Below are 22,133 nucleotides of genomic sequence, written 5' to 3' on the forward strand. Positions count from 1 at the left end.
TCTTGAATAAGCCCTCGCGTTTTGATCGTGAGAGGTAGAGATAACCAAAATGTTCTGCACCTTGTTTGGACACACGGTGTCCTCACCATCCAAGTTAAAAACCATGACCATCCAAGTCTAAAAGATTTCGCGTTCACCGCTAACAATCGAGAAATAAAGCAAGATCAATAGAGTGATGACTGATATCATAAGATATCCTGGCTCCTCTATGAAGATGTACAATCTTGCCGCGACCCCTGACCAGAATGATCTTTGCGGTGCCCAATCGCGTCAGCAGTTACGTATGTCACAAAAGCAGTGTTCCTGTAGACCGAGTGCTGAACAATCTCTGCCAGGGTAGACCTGCGTACCTTTCCGAGAACGACCTCGGACCTGCCCTGCCCGTACCAAGGAGCCGTGTCAAAGTAGTTCACTCCGCAGCGAAGGGCATTGCGGACTGCGGCCACAGCCTCCTCCTCTTCCGCACTGCCTTCTTTCACGAGCCCCAGACCGGAGGCACCTGCATAGACAGGTAGTCTGGCCGTGAACAAAACGTGATCCGGCCACAGCGCCTAAACTGACACTAAATCCCCAACTTAGCTTGACAAAGCATTCCTCGTAAACTCTATATTTGATAATATTGCGGTAATAGGCTGATTATTGAAAAAAAAAGAAATAGAAGTAAAAGTTCTAGTTCTCAAATTTCGTGCCGGGATGCCAGCGCCGGTGCGTCAGTGTAACATCATGGATTTTAAGGTTGTTATCATATGTATTTAGGATTGGGCAGAAGCAATAGAAATTAATGAAGCTTGCTAAGTGTTGCCTTGGTTATATTGTGCATATTTATTTTTTACCGACAAATCAAGGCTAAACCCTAGCAGGCTCCGCCAAAGTTTTGACATCAAGGCATGCTGCGGCTGCAACTTTAATACGGTGTCGCTAGCCACCTCTCGTTCTTTCTCCATTTGGTTTCCTGGCTTATTAAACCTTCTCTCATAGTTGGAGTGTTTTTTACGTGTAGAACACTAATTTATTCGTCAAAGGCTGAAATACCTTTATTCTTTTTTTAGCGCATGTTAGTTTGGGAACTGCTGTAATTTATAGCATTTTGCGCATGAAAAGCCTAAATCTTGTTGTGAACGGCGATACATTGCCTCTCGGCCGCTCAATTCACGCAGATCGTCACACCGCACATTATGGCGGAAAATCTATGCAATGGCGGCCCAGCGGAACGTCACGTAACGTCTAATTGACGTTTACAAAACTGCTCTTCCTGTGACGCTTCTCACGTGATATTTTTTAGCTAATCAGCAAGCTGACATGGTGGCTATTTTATAGCGCTACCACATACGAAATTGTAGATGCATTGCGCGGGCATGTGCAAGCTACCATTTACATTATTTTTAAGCGCCAACAGCGCTATATACCTGCTAAGGACCGGAAGAAAGTTTTATTCGAAATAGTCTGCAGCTCCATGCACGTCACGTTTCGTCATCTTGATGAAAACGCAAAATTGTGCTGTGCAAAACTTCCATTCCCGCCACAAGTTTCAACACACGTGACCTCTCAACAGTCTACCAGAGAGCCAACATAAATAATGGCGGCCGTGCAGCCTCCATGCGGCGTTGTGGACGCTATGTTCTTACGGTAAGTCAATGCGGGGCTCTCTTTGACAGCAACCTTTTCCAGGTGTCTGCTACAGCGACGACAAGCGCAACTGCTCTCTCCCGTTTATGGTACTGTCAAAACAGTGGCAGTTCCGGTATTACGAAGTGACTATACTAATTAGGCAAAAAAAATATATAGCCCCTCCCTTGTCAAGAAAATGGGGGTAAGCGAAACTTGGTCGTGTATTTCTTCGCTGTTTCGTAACGAACTTCACTGACGAGTACCACGTTGTGCGCGAACCACAGCCGGTCACACGCACTGCAGCTGGCTCCGAAGTTCCGGTTGAGAAACTCGCGTTGAAACGTGGCCTTCCCACCGGGGAAGTTGGCGCGCTAGCGTTGCCGAGGCGTGCACCACGGTTGTCGGGTTCCTGGAGGGCTAGACGACGCTGATGTTTGGCCTCAACATCGCGCTCCCGCAACTCGGGGTCCTGGACTCTTCGCTGACGTTTAGCCAGGGCTATGGAAGCCCTCACGCTAGAATCGGCACGTCGACGACGAGCCCTTTCCCGAGTGAGTTCGCGGCGCCGTTGCTCAAACGCAGACTGCTTCTCGGCGGAACGCGCCACGCGGGGCCTTCCAATTCGTTCGCCGAAACTGATCAGAGGTGAGTGAAGCCCGGCGGAGCGCGCGCCAACCCCCATTTCCTTTCCGTTCCCTCCCCACGACATACCAAATGACCCTGATTGGTCGTGCGCGTCACGTGATCCGGCGTCGGCGCAGCTTTCCCGGCACCTGCTCTTTCTTTCTTTCTTTCTTTCTTTTCTTTCTTTCTTTCTTTCTTTCTTTCTTTCTTTATTGTCCCTGGATCATACCCGCATATCCCCGTGTCATGCCCGCATATGCAATGCGGGCATGCGCCACACGTAATTTTTCCGTGACGACAACGCCACCGAAACATGTGAACCAATACAAGCTTCGCTTGAAAAGAAATCACCGCCCAAGCACTCCGTACAAGATAGTTAACCAGCGAAGCTGAAACGTGCGGCCCCGGTGTTTATCACTGGATTAATCCCGACGGTACATTAAAGTGTTCTTCAATTATTGGTTACGCCTTTGTGTTTCTTAGTGAGGTTACACACACATGTTCGGCGGCGACGGAGAAAACAACGTCACTGACGGTATGCCCGCACTCCGCCGTTGCCGTATTGCAGCTTACGATCCTTCAAAATTAAATCACCTGATTCGTTTCTTTCTGAGGTTTTACGTGCCAAAACCAGTTGTGATTATGAGGCACGCCGCAGTGGAGGGCTCCGGAATAATTTTGACCACCTGGGGTTCTTTACCGTGCACTACAACGCAAGCACACGGGCGTTTTTGCATTTCGGCTCCATCGAAATGCGGCTGCCGCGGCCGGGATTTGATCCCGCGACCTCGTGCTCAGCAGCGCAACGTCTTAGCTAACTGCGCTACCACGGCGGGTAAAATTGCTTCAAAATTAAATCTGCCCGTCACGTACGACAATGAGTGGCTCATACCCCCTTAAGCAATGGCTCATACTTCCGTAAACGCCGCGTCCCCATTACGACGAGGGAGAAGTGAAATTCCAAGCTGGAATGATGAACAGCAACGAAGCCAGTTGTGGAAGAAGACGATGACGCTCGAGCGATTGCTGATGATGATAGTTTCTGCGTACAGGGGACAGACGGACGAATCGGCTAACCATATACAGCTTCGCTTTAAGAAGAGCAACCTGCATCATAAATAGTTCACATAGCCTCAAAGCAAGGCCAGCAGCACCTGCACACCCATCGAAGAAGTAGTTTATTGATTGGAAAATGGTGAGAGGTCGGCTCGAAAATAGAGCATCTGGCCTGCTACTTTACGTAAGCGAAGGAAAGAGCTAGGGAAGAGAGTGGGTCATAATGGGGATTAGAATGGGAGAAACGAGGTGAAAGAACATATCGCATATATGTTACCATCACAAGCACGAGTCCAGGCCCGTGTCGCCTAAGAAACGTGAAAGAGCACGCGTAACTCTCCGGCCGTGCGCCTAGCAGGATGTCCTCCGACAGTGGTCTGTTGTCTAAATGCATCAAGATAGCTGCCAGTGTCAGTATTTCGCGCGCATACACATCGAAATGGCATGTGAACGCGCTGAACGCAGTTGCAGGTGTGATTTTAATGTCGTGAATAGGACCAATAACTGCTTCCTAGGCAGCCGGTAGCACCTAATTTGTTGGACGATGATGTCGCCGAGAGCCAACCGTCGACGAAATGCGCGCTTCCTTCGCATAGGAAAGCTATGAAAGCTGCCATGAAAAGCAAACGCAGAAAGGATTGGCTGCCGACGCTGAGAACGTCATTACTGAAAACTTCGCTACGTAACATCCGTAAGGGCGCGTTTTGGTGCCTATTACACTGACATCGTATCACCGTTCATCGCTTCCCCTTGGCTACTCAGCATCTGATAAAAAAGCGCCTCGATGGTGCTTCGAACGAAGTCAAGAGTTTGTATTGAAGGCTAAAGCGGTTGCATTCCGACAGAGATGAAATGCACAAAGGTGCGTACACTGAATGTTTTGAGCATGTTAATAAATGATAGGTTGGTAATGTCGTGGCCTACAGCTTCTAACCACGGTGCCCCTCATACCAGCAACCGGTTTAGAGCAGGAACTGGGCCGCAGAAGAGATGGGGGCTTTTGAGAGCTGTGCGTGGGCTTGTGTTTGCATTTATTTGTATAGACTGAGTCGTATTTTTCAGAATAGCCTGTCTCTTTAACTTTGAGTTGAAAAGGGGAAAATTTGAAACGAGTTTATTAAAGTGTCTGTAATACTTGTGCTCAGTGCACACTTTATGTTGCTCATGGGCAAGGCACAGGATATACGGAGATAAAATATAGTGCAGAGAAACAGATGGCCTGGAAAGTTGTTGGTGCCAGGTTAGATGTCCGGATCAGGACAAATATTCAAGCTGTCGATCTTTCTGTCTGAGAATCCAGTAAGGATTTCCTTTGTACAGCCCCAGCAGAAAAAGATTCGCACAATTGACTGGTGGCCGGAGTGGCACATTCCATTTTCCTAAGCGGGGAATGGCCTGTCAGACAGCGTGTCGTGATTTTGCCGCTCCGGACGCCTATCAGTTGTGCTAATCTTTTTCCGCTGGGACTGTACCTTCGTTCTACAATAAAGTGTATGAAAATATCTCGCTTTCAACATACAGTAAAAAAAATGTTAATTTTAATATTAAAAAGTTTAGGACTTGACCAAATTAGCGTAGTAATAGAAGCATTGTTAAACATCGTTTAATATGAGGCAAAGTAGAGCTAAGTCGTTTCCGAGGACAGCTTTCATCACAGCAGTCATCGAGCCTTCGCCCCCACGAGTGCGTTTCCTGGCTTTGTTTTTTGTCTGTAAACGCAGCATCATGGTCGTCGTGTTATTGTTTTTGTAGTTGTTCTCCTATTGTTGTGATTGTGCTCGTAACTGTATTGCGCAGAAACTGATTAAATTATGCCAAAGGTACGTAAGCGTGTGTTTCCAAGCAATTTTTTAAATTCTAAAAGTTTCGCCGCCAGTAGGCACGCTTCACGACTGTATTCTACTCGGATTGGATTCAATGTCTTCTGCTTGAATGTGTTTTTGCGTTGTCTCTTGGTGTGTATGCTTTCATAAAGCCATAGTCTAAAACTACGATTTTGATTGCTTTCTTCGCGCGTCACCGATGGCCTTGTTTGCTCTTAGTATATGTTTCTGCTCTATCCACTGAATGCTCGCTATCGTTTGGAGGCTCCGTTAAGTTTTTAGGGGGCTGCGTGAAATGGCAACAGCGTTAAGGGCGCATGGTCAGAAATGGATGAAGGCCCCCTCCCGTAGAAAAAAAACAAAGGTTAATGTTTTGCACGACGTGCAGTGATGTGAATGACATGCAGAGATGTGAAGAAACGGAGAATAACCTCGTGCACAATGCCCTCACTCCCTTTTTGTATTAAACCGAAAGAGATTACGTAACATATTCATGCCGCGTACAAATTTTAATGAATGTGGAGCTTCATATAGGTGAATTGTCTTTTATTTACACATTTCTCTGTTTATTTATTTATTTATTTATTTATTTACTTATTTATTTACAAGCATCGACTTGGCGTCAGCTTTTATGATAATTGCCACTAAGTTCATCAAGTCAGTTGTGCCATCACAGACGACGAAAACCACCCGTGACGTGCGCTTGTAATACCACGAGTGCACGCAAAAATTCAGACTGTATCATGAAAATGTAAACCTACCATACATTATTAGAGCTTCATCTGCTACAACTCAATGCTATAAGCTTCAAAGTAAATCGTTACTTTTCTTTACTACAAAAACGTAAGCAGAAGGTCGCTTTCTCCACGTATGCACATGGATGGGCTGCTTTCCGCTTCTACATGTGGTATACTAACACGTTGGTGCCATACCAGTCGGTAATAGGAACCGGCTTAAGGAAATCGGCGGAACCCATTTCCCTATGACTGTCGGCGGAAATGCGTTAGCGCTAAATCAATATAGCGAAAAAACGGATTCATCATCATCATCATCATCATCATCATCATCATCATCATCAGCCTATATTTATGCCCACTGCAGGACGAAGGCCTCTCCCTGCGATCTCCAATTACCCCTGTCTTGCGCTAGCGTACTCCAACTTGCGCCTGCGAATTTCCTGACTTCATCATTCCACCTGGTTTTCTGCCGTCCTCGACTTCGCTTGCCTTCTCTTGGTATCCATTCTGTAACCCTAATGGTCCACCGGTTATCCATCCTACGCATTACATGGCCTGCCCAGCTCCATTTCTTCCGCTTAATGTCCACTTGAACATCGGATATCCCTGTTTGTGCTCTGATCCACACCGCTCTGTTCATGTCTCTTAACGTTACTCCTAAGATATTTTGTTCCATCGCTCTTTGTGCGGTCCTTAACTTGTTCTCGAGCTTCTTTGTTAACCTCCAAGTTTCTGCCTCAGATGTTAGCACCGGTAGAATGCAATGATTGTATACACTTTTCTTTCGAATGACAGTGGGAAGCTCTCAGTCAGGATTTGGCAATGCCTGCCGTATGCACTCCAACCCAATTTTATCCTTTTGTAAATTTCTTTCTCATGATCAGGATCCCCTGTGAGTAATTGACCTAGATAAACATACTCCTTTACAGACTCTAGAGCTGACTGGCGATCCTGAATGCTCGTTCCCTTGCCAGGCTATTGAACATTATCTTTGTCCTTCTGCATATTCATCTTCAGCCCAATTCTTACACTTTCTCGATTGAGGTCCTCAATCATTTGTTGTAATTCGTCTACATTGTTTCTGAATAGGACAATGTCATTATCAAACTGAAGGTTGCTTAGATATTCGCCGTTGATCCTCACTCCTAAGTCTTCCCAGTCTAAGAGCTTGAAAACGTCTTCTAAGCATGCAGTGAATAGCATTGTATGATTGTGTCTCCTTGCCTGACCCCTTTCTTGATAGGTAACTTTCTACTTTTCTTATGGAGAACCAAGGTAGCTGTGGAATCATTGCAGATATTTGCTAATATATTCACGTATGCCTCCTGTACTCCTTGATTGCGCAATGCTTGTATGACTGCTGGTATCTTACTGAATCAAATGCCTTTTCATAACCTATGAAAGCCATATAGAGAGGATGATTGTACTCCGCAGACTTCTCGATTACCTAATTGATGACATGGATATGATCCATCGTAGAATATCCCTTCCTGAAGCTAGCCTGTTCTCTTGGTTGTCTGAAGTCAAGTGTTGCCCTGAATCTATTGGAAATTATCTTGGTGAATATTTTATACAATACGGAAAGCAAGCTAATGGGTCTATAATTCTTCCATTCTTTAACGTCTCCCTTCTTATGGATTAGTATAATAATGGCGTTCTTCCAGCTCTCTGGTACACTTGAAGTTGTGAGGCATTGCGTATAAAGGGCCGCAAGCTTTTCAATCATGATATCTCCTCCATCTTTCATTAAATGTACTGTTATTCGATCTTCTCCAGCAGGTTTTCCCCTGGTCATGTCTTTCAAGGCCCTCCTAACTTCATCGCTAGTTATAGAAGGAGCCTATGTATCCAGATCATCACTATTTCTAATGAAAGTAGCATGGCTGTTTTGGGCACTGCACAGGTCAGTATAGAATTCTTCCGCTGCTTTTACTATGTCATCGAAATTGCTGATGATATTACCATGCTTATCTTTCAGTGCATACATCTTGCCTTGTCCTATGCCAAGCTTTCTTCTCACTGAGTTAATGCTGCGTCCATATTTTACGGCTGCCTCAATCTTTCCACGTTATAATTTCGAATATCCCTTACCTTCTTCTTGATGATCAGTTTTGAAAGTTCAGCGATTTCTATCTGATCTCTTGAGTTGGACACTTTCATGTTTTGTCGTTTCTTTATTAGGATACCAACGTCTGATTACCATCGTCAAAACAAGTTATGTATGAGGGGTGTACTCCTCTTTCGTGCTCCCCTTAGAAGACTCGGTGCCATGTAGCACCGCGGCCGTGAACCCTACGTGTGGCCTCCGAAGTGCACGGCGCAATGGTGCGTGCGAGCGCTGAGAAACGCGTGTCGTGCGGTAAGCGGGCTCCTCTCTAGCTTCTTTCTGGACACTCAGCGCCATCTAGTGGCACTGCCGACATGTCCACGCGTGGCCTCCGAGACGAGAAGCGTGGCGCGCCGGAGCCTGCGAATGCTGAGCATTGTTCCCTCGCTTGCGCGCGCAGTGACGCATACTCAGTGACTGGAGTTTGCGAGAGGTTCATCGAAAAGCGGCACATAACCTTCGTATTCATCGCGCAGCTCACTAAAGCGTTGGCGTGAAAGGTGTTCATTGAAAAGCGGGATGCACCCAGTGCATTTGTGGCGCAGCCTGCTTTAAGCGTCGGGTTGCTGTCCTTGAGGAATTCGCGCAACATCGTACAAGTTTACGTGATCGTTTCGTCATTGCAGACTGGCACAATGCCAGCGGCACATACTAAGCGACTCAACTTGGCGTCGAAGACTTCCACTGAACACAGCAGCGCACACCTACTGGAGCATACCCAGCGACCCAAGGTGGCATGAAAAAGGTTCATTGAAGACCTGCACAGACCGAGTGGCACATACCCAGTGCTGCGATTCGTCGTCAAAGAGTTGCTTAGACCAGCAGTACTATACCCGGTCCCGCATCTACAGTCACCCGTGGCGGCGTCAATGAGCTTCCTAGAAGGCCGGCACACATGTACACATCGCCACATACTCGGTGTGACCCATGCTGCTCCGCCGGTTGGTTTCGGACCCGGTTCCCTGTTCACAGCAGCTTGATGCGCTACCCATTCTAGTGGGGCACTCGCGGTATAATTTTGACCACCTGGGATTCTGCAACGGGCACCTAAATATAAGCACACGAGCATTTAGATGCGTTAGCATTCTTAGGGTACTTAACGCGCCTTCCGGGGCTCAAGTATCTGTGCAGGTTTACATGTGTGCACGATCGCTTTGAATCTCACTCACCAAAAGACAGCTCCGGCACCATGATGTCGGTGGATCCAAACTGCCGCCTCTCGGGCTTGGGAAGGTCTGCCTGTTTGAGTTCCATTTTCAGTGCGATCCGTTGAGAGATGGTATCAAACAGGACTGGGTCACTTTCGCGGAGCACGCGTTTCGTCTGAATGCAAGATCTGAACGGAGGGAGCCGTTGGAAGCCGCTATCGGTAAGCGACGCCGGACGTGATAACGCCTGGTGTGCTAATCGCGAAGAACTCGCATTCAGCTGCTACGCATAGACGATAGCGTAAGAGCAAAGGCCTCGCTTTGTTTACAGCGGTCGCTTGCGCAGCCCGCTGCCAATCTTTCACAAATGGTTTTCATTTGTTTTGGGTTTCTTTTACAGCGTATCCAAGCCATACTATTTTTTCCAGCTTTTCCTTTTCATGTAAATCTTGTAACAGACAGAAACAAACGCCACGTAGATACAATTTACAGCTGGAAAACCTATGTCAAAAGATTCTTCTACGTATTTGCATTCTGTATCTATGTATTTCTTTTAAGGATTCTACTTAGGTTTGCAATTAAATTTAAATGATTCAATTCTAGGGTCAGCTTAAAGGCACGATCTGATTATGAGGCACGCTGAGCAAATTTTGACCACCTGGAGTTCTTTATTGTGCACCCAATGCAGAATACACGAAAGTTTTTGCATTCTGCCTGCATCGGAATGCGGCCGCGGCGGCCGGTCTCCAGCCCGTGACCTCGAGCTCGGGAGCACCATAGCCACTGGATTTCCCCGGTGGGTGTTATTAGGTGAGCGTGTGGAGCAGGAACTGTGCCACAGATGTGCACTCTCCGAGTCTCACACAATGGGTCTACAATTAGAGGCTCAGCGAAAAGCTTTATGTAAATACAAAATGTACATACACGTACAGGAGCCCTGAACACGTACAGAAGCTTACATATGACGGCGTTGACACAAGAAAAATTCGAGAACTAAGCAGTATTCCTAATACTCGTATTAATTAATCAAAGTTTTTGTACGTCGGCGCCGCCTTGCACTCTTGGAGGTCCTTGGACTATTGGGGCCGTGTTGCAGAGCGTGTCAAACGCGACTGTACCTGTGCACAAACAAGTACAGAAATCGACGAGAAGACCGGCTGCCACTGGTGAAAGTAACATTTTTTAAATAGTGCATCATAGATACTTAAACGTTTGACGCCCTTTGGGCTTTATCTTAGTAACTGTCTCCCAGAAACACTAATCCAACGTCACTAATAATAAGAGCAAGCCTTAGCTAGAGGGCTCTTTTACATCTTTATGTATACATGTATGACCTAACAAAAAGTTCATATAGATAGCATTTGTGCTTATGTCTTTTGTGGCTTACTAATTCCAATGAACGAATGTTGTCATCATTACTGTTACTGAATTCTGTTCTCTTGGGCGAGATGCATGTACGTCTTATATGTATTCATTTGTATGAATTATCACTGCTCTTGTAACTGTGGGGGCTGGGCCCTCTGACAGGCCTTTCGTGCCTTTAGCCCCAGTCTCCCCTCGCTCGGACGAGAAATACAATTCATTCATTCCTTCAAATACACTGGAAGGAAGGAAACGTTTTTCTCGGCAGCCACTGCACCTACTTCGATGAGGTTTGGTGCATTTAAAAGCAAAGTTGGGCCTGTCAGTCCAAATCGGGCAAAATTGGAGTTATGCCTGAACTAAAGCTCCCTCTTCAGGACAATTATTTTTCTAACGCCCGCGCTCGCTACTTTGCTGTCAGGAATTGAGCTATGCATCGCTTGTAGGCGAATACCGTTCGTGACCTGAGAGAACGGGTGCCCAGTGCAAAAAAAAAAGGGGGGGGGGGAACGCACGCAAGACAGAATACGATTATTCTTTGAATGCGAGATAAGTCGCTGGGGTGCAAATGTTTCTTAATGTGTATAATTGTAAAACAACTAGCGGAAACCACAGCAATGTGAAGCAGGCTTCTCGATGATTAGAAAAGTGTATTGACACGTAACAAATTGAGTAGTAGCACAAAAAGAAGTGACAAGGCCAAGAAAATTCTAAATGTCTCTCAAGCAGTACTGCTGTGCAGGCAGATATAGCTAGTTTTCTTCCCGGGAAAAGCCTGAAAGATAAGCTAAGAGGAAAAAGTAAACTCAGCCTTGTAATACTGAAGTGTCTGATTGTGCCCTGTGTCACGGGGTGAGTCGTGCAGATAACGAAATAGCTGGCTCCGATCGTGTTTAAAACAATGACAGATAAACACACAAGTGCCCTTCCGTGGTGGCTCGTGCGGGCACAGCTAGGTCACACGCGGTGAGGGGACCAAAACGATGTTGCTTCGTTAAAAATATCTGTGGCGATTTAGTTCTAAATGCAAGAGAAATGCATTAGCATTATGTCGCACTTCTTTGAGGTCCCGGATCTATGATTTAGATCACGTTCACTATATTGCAAAGTGTGGTGCAAAAGCTCACTCAACACAGTTGTGTTGAGTGAGCTTCTATCATACAGCTTTCTGTTGCTTAATACGTGCTAGATAAATGTGTTTTTTCGAGTGTGAAAGAAGCCCGTGAATACACGCAGAATTGCCGCACGACTGGCCGCTCGAGGCACTTTGCGTGTATTCGCGGGCTTCTTTCATGCTTGGAAAAACACTTCTATGTAGCACGTATTGAGCAACAGAAAGCTGCATCGGGAGTCTTTATGTTGCTCTACAACTTTCTCATTGACACTTTGATAATTAGGACAGTGCTTCTCGAGTCAGATAACTAATTACAATTAATTAATTGAATCTCAGTAACGAAAAAAATTACTGGTGGCTACTCCACTGTACTGGAAACAATACGCACTAGGTGGGCTTTGCGTAACGCCGGTCCTCTTTTTTAAATCATGCTGCACCCGCCGTGGTTGCTCAGTGGCTATGGTGTTGGGCTGCTGAGCACGAGGTCGCGGGATCGAATCCCGGCCACGGCGGCCGCATTTCGATGGGGGCGAAAACACCCGTGTACTTAGATTTAGGTGCACGTTAAAGAACCCCAGGTGGTCCAAATTTCCGGAGTCCCCCACTACGGCGTGCCTCATAATCAGAACTGGTTTTGGCACGTAAAACCCTATAATTTAATTTACTTTTTTTAAAATCATGCTGCGTAATAGCTGGGACACCCTGTATATATATATATATATATATATATATATATATACATACACATATTGAGACACTGCTACCACGTGACCGGCTTCTCACGCGGTGTTCTAACAAAATGCGGAGGCGATAACAACATGCCGTGTCATGCATGACACAGCCCGCGAGACTACTGCAGCTGCGCAGCAGGAACAGAAAAGCTTTTGTGCTGCAAGAACTTACAATGCAACATAATCTAGGCCCGAGCGCAGCGTCATTATGGCAGATACCAGGCGTGTCACAATATGCTTGCGCGATAAAAAAAAGCGTTGGCAGAGGTGCTACAGGCGCCGTATTTCAATGGTAGTACACATCCTGAGACCATAGAGTTTCATAGAATAAACACTAGAGGAAACTGTGGCGCTGGTGTCGACGGGAGCTATAAGCGTGATGGTTCAACCAGCATTGGAATTATGGTTAGTACGTGGATTTGCCTAAACATCGTCCTTCGGGGTTCAAACGGTGTCGCGACCTTGTAAACTCGTCATTTTAAACAAAGTACTGCGCAATAAATAATTAGGTAAACATGAGTAAAGTCTTGTCGGACGAATGCGAAAACAGGACCTCTAGCACCGAAGCCCGCAACATTGAAGCCATTACGCCACGTAGATTTTCCGTTTTCTATTGCTTGCGTTTTCACAGATGCAGTCATATTTGCAACTGTAAGACAAAATAAAGCTGACGACTGTGTCGTGTACACAGTCGTACACAACTCAGACGACCAGATAGAACTTCACAATTCACTGCAAACAATTAACTCTTGGTGCAACACATGGGGCATGAAATTGAACACATCAAAAACACATTACATTTCTTTCACAAATAAGAAACTTCCATCTTAACTTTACATATTCGATCGGAAGCTCAATAATCAACAAAAGCGACCAGGTAAAATATCTAGGTATTAAATTCACGCCTAACCTTAACTGGGAGCCCCACATATCGACCATCTGTCAAAAAGCCGAAGGCAAACTATTCTTTTTGAAAAGAAAACTGCGCGCAGCACCACCCCACCTCAAACTAAATGCGTACAAAACACTAATAAGGCCATGCCTAGAATACGCTGATTTAATCTGGAGCCCTCATCAAAAACGCCTTATAAATAAAATAGAACGCATACAAAAATTAGCAGTTAGGTTTGTATATTCGGATTACAAAAGGCAGTCTAGTATCTCAGGTCTGATCGCAAGGGCAAACCTAAAATCCCTCTCGCAGAGAAGAGGAATTTCACGACTAAAATTCATCTATGAATTATACCATGGTCATTTCCAGATAACACGTTCTCATTACCTGCAAGATCCTCCAAAACGCTCAACCAGACTAAATCATTCTAAAACAATATATTCTCCCCCAAGTCGTGTTAATGTTTACAAGCACTCCCTTTTTCCATCCGCCATTTCCCAGTGGAACAAGTTAACTAACGATATTGTGTGTTGCAATAACATCGACTCTTTTATTAACCGCATTCAGTGTATTGACTTCTCACCATGATTTTTTTTCATTACATTTCTGTATGACTTCTGTATGACATTCTCTGTATCGACTTTTCCCCATGATGTTTTAATCATTACATTTCTGTACCACTCCTGCACGGGCCGTGAAGGGCCTGCAGTATATTCAAATAAAAAATTAAAAAAAGCATGCCAGCCAATCATTGGACGATTCCTAAGCTTTAAAAGTCTTTTAAGGATTCAAGTGGCTCCAATTTGTTTAGTCATTCTGGTACAGGGTGTTGCTTTTTATATACTTCACGAAATTTTTCAATAAATTCTCGTAATTAACACCGGAAGCGACAACGCTGCACTGGCTCCTGCCGAGCCGATTGATTGGTGTGTGACGGTGCATCTACTGGGCTTCGCTATTCTCGCAACCAAATGTACTGCGCCTCCGTGGAGGCGTTCTAACACTCCACGCGGGGGGTCACTCGTGCCCCATGGTTATCCCGACAGCACGGCTGCGGCGGCACCGGCGGCGCCAACGCGCCTCGAGTGCCCGCATAATCGCTAGATCTTCCCTGGATCTAGGGATCTTATGTCTTGTTTAGGACAAAAATTATATATAGGGAAAGTTTGTGAAGGAAAGAAAAGCTTTTGTGCTGCAAGAACTTGCACTGCAGCATAATCTAGGCCCGAGCGCAGCGTCTTCATTATTTCAATTTATAAAAACGAGCGCGGCAATAAACGTAAGCTACACCTTCGCAGTCTATCTGCGTAACAAACGGGTTTATCTGTACGAAAAGCATACTGGCAAAGGGAACAACTGTATCCTAAAGGAAACTAGGAAAATCTAGGGAATGTTTTTATCCGATTTCGGGGCAAACTGGCTTCGGAGGTTCGCAGCACTGGCGCTACTTCGCCTGCGTCGCCGCCACCCGAGAATGCGCCCCGCGGGAGCCACGCGTTCCCGTGCTCCCGCTTTCTTTCTGAACAATGAGCGACTCAAAAGGTGGAAATGTTTGGACTGCCGCTGCTGCTAAACGAGCTGCCCCAGCAGAAGCGCAGCGCTGCCGACGCTGGAATCCAGAGGTGCGCGCCGTCGAAGCAGAAGCTAAGCGCCGTGGCCGAGAAGATCCGAGTGGTTTTTCGCCTCGGCGAAGGCGTGTCCGCCGCGCAGGAAGCTGCACTGGCATGTAAACGTTGAAATTGTCGCCAAAAGTGTCTGCGGAGATGCTCATCGACGCGGTCAATAATTACTCCGTGTTCTGCTATAAAATTCACAGCCTCTACAAGGGCAGCTTCAACAAGAGCGTGATTTGGACGAAGATTGCTGAGGAGCTGGGGATTAGAAGAATGGAGATGCAGCAGCAAAGCGTTGCCATTTAACTTCTAAAGTTTTTGCTGAGCCATGCGAATCTATCTCCGCCGCTTTCGGGGCGTCCGCTTCTTTAGCTGCTTCTTGCGCATCTCCGGAAACAACAGGCTAAGTAGAATAAAACTATTTATTCGTCTTCTACATCCATCTTTAAAAGCAGTGCGGGTGAAATTGCATGCAATCACTCTTTTTGATGTCTGATTGATCCATGTATGAACATGTTGCTTGAAATGGCGTGTTGACAAGCGCCATCACGCGGACAAGTGTGCTCACAGTAGGTAGATTTGGCGAAAGCGGCAGTAGCAATGCAAATGTGAACATGTTGGACATGCGCGGAAAATAACTTCCGCCCACTTTGGCGTTCTCGCTCTCTTTTCGCTTCTCGCTCTGTTTTTCGTTTTCGCTCTCTTTGCCGAACACTTTTCCGTAAATAAAGAATGGTCATTTCTGTGGAACGGACAGCTGTAAAATAGAGACCGTAATACAAAATACGAGTGCTTTCATATTTATAAAACAGACGACTCTGTATGCTGAATCTGTACTTTGCTGTTCAACCGTTGAAGTACGGGAGCTTCCCATATTCAGAAAATGGGAGAATCTGTATGCTGAATCTGAATGCTGAATCTGAATGCTGAATCTGTACTATACGGTTCGACCGTCAAAATGTACGTGCTTATTGCATGCAGAAGCCGGAATACGTCTGTAGGCTTAATCTGTACAATACAGTCCAACCGTTAAAATACAGGTTTTTACCATATCACGTCTTACAGAGCATATTCAATGTTTGGATGTTTGGAGAATGTATTATCGGGGACAAGATTGTTCAGGATAGAGCACTGCACGGGCCTGATTTTTCGGCCTGAGCCCAGCCCGGGCCCGCTTTACGAGGCCCGAGCCCAGCCCGGGCCCGTAATACAAAGCCCGAGCCCGGCCCGGGCCCGGGCGTACATGGCCGTGACTAGCCCGGGCCCGGCCCGGGCCCGTGTTACTGAGCCCGGGCCTGGTGCGGGCCCGGGCGTTCATTACTAAGCTTAGCTAGGGCCCGCGTTGCATGACCAGGCCCGGCCTGTAAGAAAAAAATTCTTATTTTTTTACTTACAGATTGTGCCGTATCTGTCAGCCTCACCTTCTCGAGGTTTAATCAGCTGCAGTATACAAGCAATAAAAGGCCGAAATATTTGTTTCTCCCACAGGAACATCAGTAATCCGGCCCATTGCCTGTGCTACTCTTTTTCTGGTGGTGCGCATGCACTTACCTTGATTTGTACGATATGGTTCTATGAAGTCATTTAGCATGCAAACATACAGGGCGTTTCACCCGCCGTGGTTGCTCAGTGGCTATGGTGTTGGGCTGCTGAGCACGAGGTCGCGGGATCGAATCCCGGCCACGGCGACCGCATTTCGATGGGGGCGAAATGCGAAAACACCCGTGTACTTAGATTTAGGTGCACGTTAAAGAACCCCTGGTGGTCCAAATTTCCGGAGTCCCCCACTACGGCGTGCCTCATAATCAGAACTGGTTTTGGCACGTAAAACCCCATAATTAAAAATTTTTTTTACAGGGCGTTTCATTTTAGTTGAACCAAATTTTTAAAGATTGCCTGTGGCAGATAGCACAGTTATAATCCTTGATCTAAACTACTGGATGAGGCGGCCATTCCTTCCACGAGAAATCAAAACGCCTAATTGAAGAAATAACATAATTACGCTAATTAACGTTTTAATTATTTATTTTATGGCACGTTTTTCAATCTACGAATTATAGCCGCCGAGTTCACAAGGCGTATACACTTGGAACGAATTCTCAGGACTAAACCAGTTTCGAGATAATAATTTTCAAAGCGTCCGACGAAATCAATCAAATCAAATCAATTCATTGTCCAGTTTACATGCTGGACGGTCATTTTGGACTAAAAGCTACATATGTAGCTTGACGTGACCCAAAAGACCAGGCAAGGCAATAGTACAGCAAACATTGTGCACACATGCACAATAATTCACATATTTACAGCTATCGCTGGAATTCCTCATAGACGAAATAGCTATGAACGGAAAGACAAAGAATATTTGCGTCACGGCGAGTTAACAGAATTGGAAAAAGTTTTAACAGAATCCATTTTAAACTACACTACAATAACAATACTAGCTATACAAAACAAAGCAACACCAGCTGTACAATATAGCATGAGACTGAATTTTACAAGATCAACATTTGCTAAGAAAACGAAACAGGATTTACATTATCTACTCAGAACCATACACAAAGGCAGAATAAAAATCACAGATACATTACAAGCGACCAAAGTGTCAGCTGAGTTCTTTCTTACTGAAATTACCGCCATTTTTGTATGTGTTCAAAGTGAATGGTAGGTAATGCATTAACGACTGATGCTTATAGAGAGTTCTGAAGTATGGAATTGACCATATCTCAGGATTTCTTGTGTTCGGATTAATGCGACTACGCTCTAAGGAGGCTGAATGTTTTATGTAGTTCCAAGCTAATTCTGACTTTGATGGCCTAATGGATGGTCAAAACGCCTAATTGAATATTTAACATAATTGCGCGAATTAACTTTTTAATTAATTATTTTACGGCACATCTTTCAATCTACGAATTTTAGCCGCCGAGTTCGCAAGGCGTATCCACTTGGAACGAATTCTCAGGACTGAACCAGTTTCGAGATATTAATTTTTAAAGTGTCCGACGAAATGCATGGGCGTTCCCGTTAACTTTTTGAGGAAAACGCTGTTTTATGCATTGAAGCATAAAAGTAACTCGCCTTAGCGCAAAAATAATACCATGGTATCGACACTGGTATTAGTGCGATCGCAAAAGCGGTAACATGGAAATGGTTTGAGGAGTGGTTCTTTGTATAATTTATTTTTCCTTACGCGGAAACAATGTTCGTTTTTGCGGAAAACAAAAAAATTAGCGTAGCTTGCACTGGCGGCGCAATGCTAAAGAGACAGCGGAGCTGATGGGCACCTAGCTAGTCCTGGCTTTTGGGCTAGGCTAAGCACTACCAAGTCATACCCAGCATTTCCCGGAATTTATTTATTATTGATTGATTATCGATTAGCTATTGATTGGCTATTGATTGTCTATTGCAAGATATTGGCCACGTATTTGGGATAGGCTAAGCACTACCAAGTTATCCGAATTTATTGGTTATTGATCCATTATCGTTTAGCTATTGATTGGCTGTCGATTGGCTATCGTAAGGTATCGGCCATGTATTTGGGCTAGGCAAAGCACTACCAAGTCATCCCCAGCATTTTCGGGAATTTATTGATTATTGATCGATTATCGACTAGATATTGATTGGCTATCAATTGCCTATCGATAGGAAATTAGTCCCCACCATTCTTAGCTAGACTTATCCAGGCTCAGCTTCGCTAGTTCACAGGTGTATGTGCCATTGCGCTTGGACCCTTTCTGCACTCCTGCCAGGATCGGCCCACATTTTTGGATTCAGCAGACACATTAGGCCCGGCTGAAACAGCTCCACTGTTAAAAATGACTATTTATTTTACTATTTTCTTTGATAAGATATAGTCATCTGATAAGATATACCATCAAGAGAGCGGTGTGGATCTGAGAACAAACGGGGATAACCGATATTCTAGTTGACATTAAGCGGAAAAAATGGAGCTGGGCAGGCCATGTAATGTGGAGGATGGATAACCGATGGACCATTAGAGCTAAAGAATGGATACCAAGAGAAGGGAAGCGCAGTCCAGGACCGCAGAAAACTAGGTGGGGTGATGAAGTTATGAAATTCGCAGGCGCAAATTGGAATCAGCTAGCGCAAGACAGGGTTAATTGCAGATCGCAGGGAGAGGCCTTTTCCTGCTGTGGACATAAATATAGGCTGATTATGATGATGACAGTCATCTTGCACGTGTCACTTCAGCTTGGCACTGAATGCATTGAACCATGCAATGCATAACGGTCGCGTGTGCTCGAAAGCCTACTTAGGCCCTTCAATGAGCGGGCCCGAGTCTGGCCCGCGCCCGTGGCTTCAAGCCCGAGTCCGGCCCGGGCCTGTGGCCTCAAGCCCGAGCCCGGCCCGGGCCCGCGGCCTCAAGCCCGAGCCCGGCCCGGGCCCGCGTCCTCAAGCACGAGCCCTGCCCGGGCCCGCGGCCTCAAGCCCGAGCCCGGCCCGGGCCCGCGTCCTCAAGCCCGAGCCCTGCCCGGGCCCGCGGCCTCAAGCCCGAGCCCGGCCCGGGCCCGCGGCTTTAAGCTCGAGCCCGCCGACAAACGCTTCGGACGGCCCGGCCCGGCCCGCGGGCCGGGCCGGGCCGGGCCGGGCCTGGGCTTTCGGGCCGGCCCGGGCCCGTGCAGTGCTCTAGTTCAGGACACGTGAGCGTTGGCCAAATTTTATCGCTGTGCTATCTGCCGGGATCAGGCGCGTTAACACCTGCGTTCCGAAAGTGCATACGCGACTCACGAGTTTCCGGTGGTTTTGAACGCAGATAGTAGCCTGGCTGATCCCGGCAGATAGTGCAGCGATGCAGATCTGTCTAAAGTCCCTATATAAGAAAAGTACCGCCATCTACTCTTTCCTGCGCCACCTCCTCTCCTGAAGCGCTTGCTTTTTTCTTTACTTTTTGCTTGCGAAAGCCAAGTCGACGGTGGCGCACCTAGAAAGTCCACGTTGAAGCTTTCAGGGTGGGCGCGCGCCGCCGCCGCCGCCGGTGACTGCGGCTGCGCAGAGGACTTTCGACATGGCTCTGAGGCGAAAAAAAAAGAAAATATGAAGAATTGAAAAGCGCGCGCTATCATCGTCCAATCGGAGATACGGGAGAGAGAGAAGCGGCGTTTATCAAAGGATGGCGGTACTTTTCTTATATAGGGACTTTAGTTCTGTCGACGCTCACGCGTCCAGGGCACTTTTGCCCCCGATAGTACATATTCTTCTAGTAGTACACGTGTGGTGCTTGAGTACACGCGTGGTGCTTCAGCTGATTTAGTAAGGTTTCAGCTAATGGTTTGCACTACTGGTATATTTAAATGCGAAGCATTTCTTGCCGGCGGCTTTGTCCGTCCCTCCCGCGGCATCCCACACCCCCACAGTGCATGCGGGTCCCCTACCCCTCTCTCTCCTGCTACGCTCCCCCCTTTCTCTCCTCTAGGAATCCTCTACGGAGCGGCGCCCGCGTGCCACACCCCCACAGCGCATGCGCGTCCACTCCCCTTCTCTCTCCTCTCCTACGCTCCCCCTTTCTCTCCTCTAGGTATCCGGAGCGGCGCGCACGACAGGTGGTGCGACAGCTGCATACTCCGCTGGGGGCGCCACGGTAGTTCCGCGGTATGAAAATGACAGAGCGCGCGCGCCTAATTCTCTCTCCTGTGCTGCGCCGCGATGAGCCCTCGGGCCGCTGCTGCGAACGATCTCCCGCTCAAGCTAACCATCTCTCCGCTGCTTCGCATCCACACATGGTTCCCTTTAGCGGGAGATGGAGTATTTGTTTAACTCTTTGTTGCATAAAGAGAAACTGTAGATGAGTTTACTTTGATGTTGGAGGTTGAGTGTAGTTTCTGCATGGCAAGAAAAATGCCAACTTGCAAACTGTTTCATGGCAGCAAGTACAAATTTAGATGCCCATGTGTTCGGGCCAGAGCTTGGGATATGGTGTCAAAACACTTCATGGGGCAAAGTCTAGGTACGATCAATAGTCTGAATCGTGCTGTGCTAAGTCTGAATCGCTGTGCTAAGGGAAGTTGAGGTTGAATTTTGCATGACTGTTATTCTAGATGCTGATGCCTAACTTGTTAATTCTTATGCAATTTTTCAAAGCCTTACATATAGAATTATGGCTTAAGGGGGCCCTGAACCACCCCTCGGGCTTGTTGAAAAAACAAGGTCCGCGGGTAGCATACGCTGCTGTGAACATCTCAGCCATGTTTTGCTGTCGTAGGTGGAGCGTGGAGCTCGAAAGTGGAGCGTGAAGTTTCCTTTCTCTCAAACGCTCTCATTTCAACAGAAGCCATGATCCTTACTCTCTTCTGTGCGCTTTATTACATAATAAAGCACATTCCAATACGTGGTTGCTATTGGTAGTTGCGGTCGGCTACATCGCGGCCGCCGCGGGGTGCCGCTACGAGTCCACTGGCTGCTCGCTACGGGCAACCACGTTTGGCTTACGTTTAGCGCATCGTCGGCACCAAAATCGAAAGTCCTGGCATCTACGTCAACATCCGAAAGGAAACTTGAACTGCGCGCCAGACGCCCGACACTGCCGTAGCCTTCGCAGTGCAAGGCATTGTACGAGGAAGGGGAGCACAGTGGTGGCCATGTTTTATTGCCAATAACTCTGCTTCAGCTAAACGCATTGAAGTACTTTTTGCGGCAAAGTATTTCTGAAATAGCCTATTTACACTTGAAATGTCTTTCTACACTTGGATAAAAAGTGGTTCAGGGCCCCTTTAAGTATGCTTGCTGTGAAAATCAAATGATACACTGTTGCATTGAATGGCAGTGCATTCAATAAAAGTGTGACAACCAACCACATGCCTGTTACTGACTTGTGACTTGCACCAGTTCATGCCAGTGCTGATGGAACCACCAGCCATGTGCTCTTGTATTTTATAAATGTCAACTTAGGGAAACGTGTGATGTGTTCTACAACATCTAAAATTGTAATTAACTTATGGTTCCCTAAAGTTGGAGAAGGTGGTTAGGTATCAGGTATCCCGGTTGTAACAGGGCCCCTACAATTTTTCTTGTCCATTCCTAAGCAGCGATGAAAACAGTAGCTATTGGCCAGATATCTATGCCAGAATAAAACTGGGAAGAACATAGAACATTTATTTGATGTTTTTAAGCCATTCAGTGGTGACGTGGAGCAGAGGTTGAACACTCGGCTTCTAATCTGTAGGTTGTAAGCTCGTATCCTCCTCCAGTCTACTCCACTTTCAGGCATGGAGTGCGCCTGACACCAGCAATATATATATATATATATATATATATATATATATATATATATATATCGCCGAGAGCTAGTGAGGCTATACTAGTC

The 22,133-nt window shown here is 46.5% G+C and overlaps 1 protein-coding gene across 1 annotated transcript in view; it reads right to left on the reverse strand.

Moving 5' to 3' along the window:
* LOC119440207 (uncharacterized) overlaps positions 1-9,310 on the reverse strand; it is a 78,034-nt gene extending 68,724 nt beyond the window's left edge. The window contains exon 1 of the mRNA XM_049662810.1: positions 9,125-9,310. Coding sequence (XP_049518767.1) covers positions 9,125-9,209 — 85 coding nt within the window. The 5' untranslated portion in view covers positions 9,210-9,310. The remainder of the gene's footprint in view (positions 1-9,124) is intronic.
* Positions 9,311-22,133: the final 12,823 nt, after the last annotated feature.

This window comes from Dermacentor silvarum, chromosome 2, assembly GCF_013339745.2.
Source record: "Dermacentor silvarum isolate Dsil-2018 chromosome 2, BIME_Dsil_1.4, whole genome shotgun sequence".
NCBI lineage: Eukaryota > Metazoa > Arthropoda > Arachnida > Ixodida > Ixodidae > Dermacentor > Dermacentor silvarum.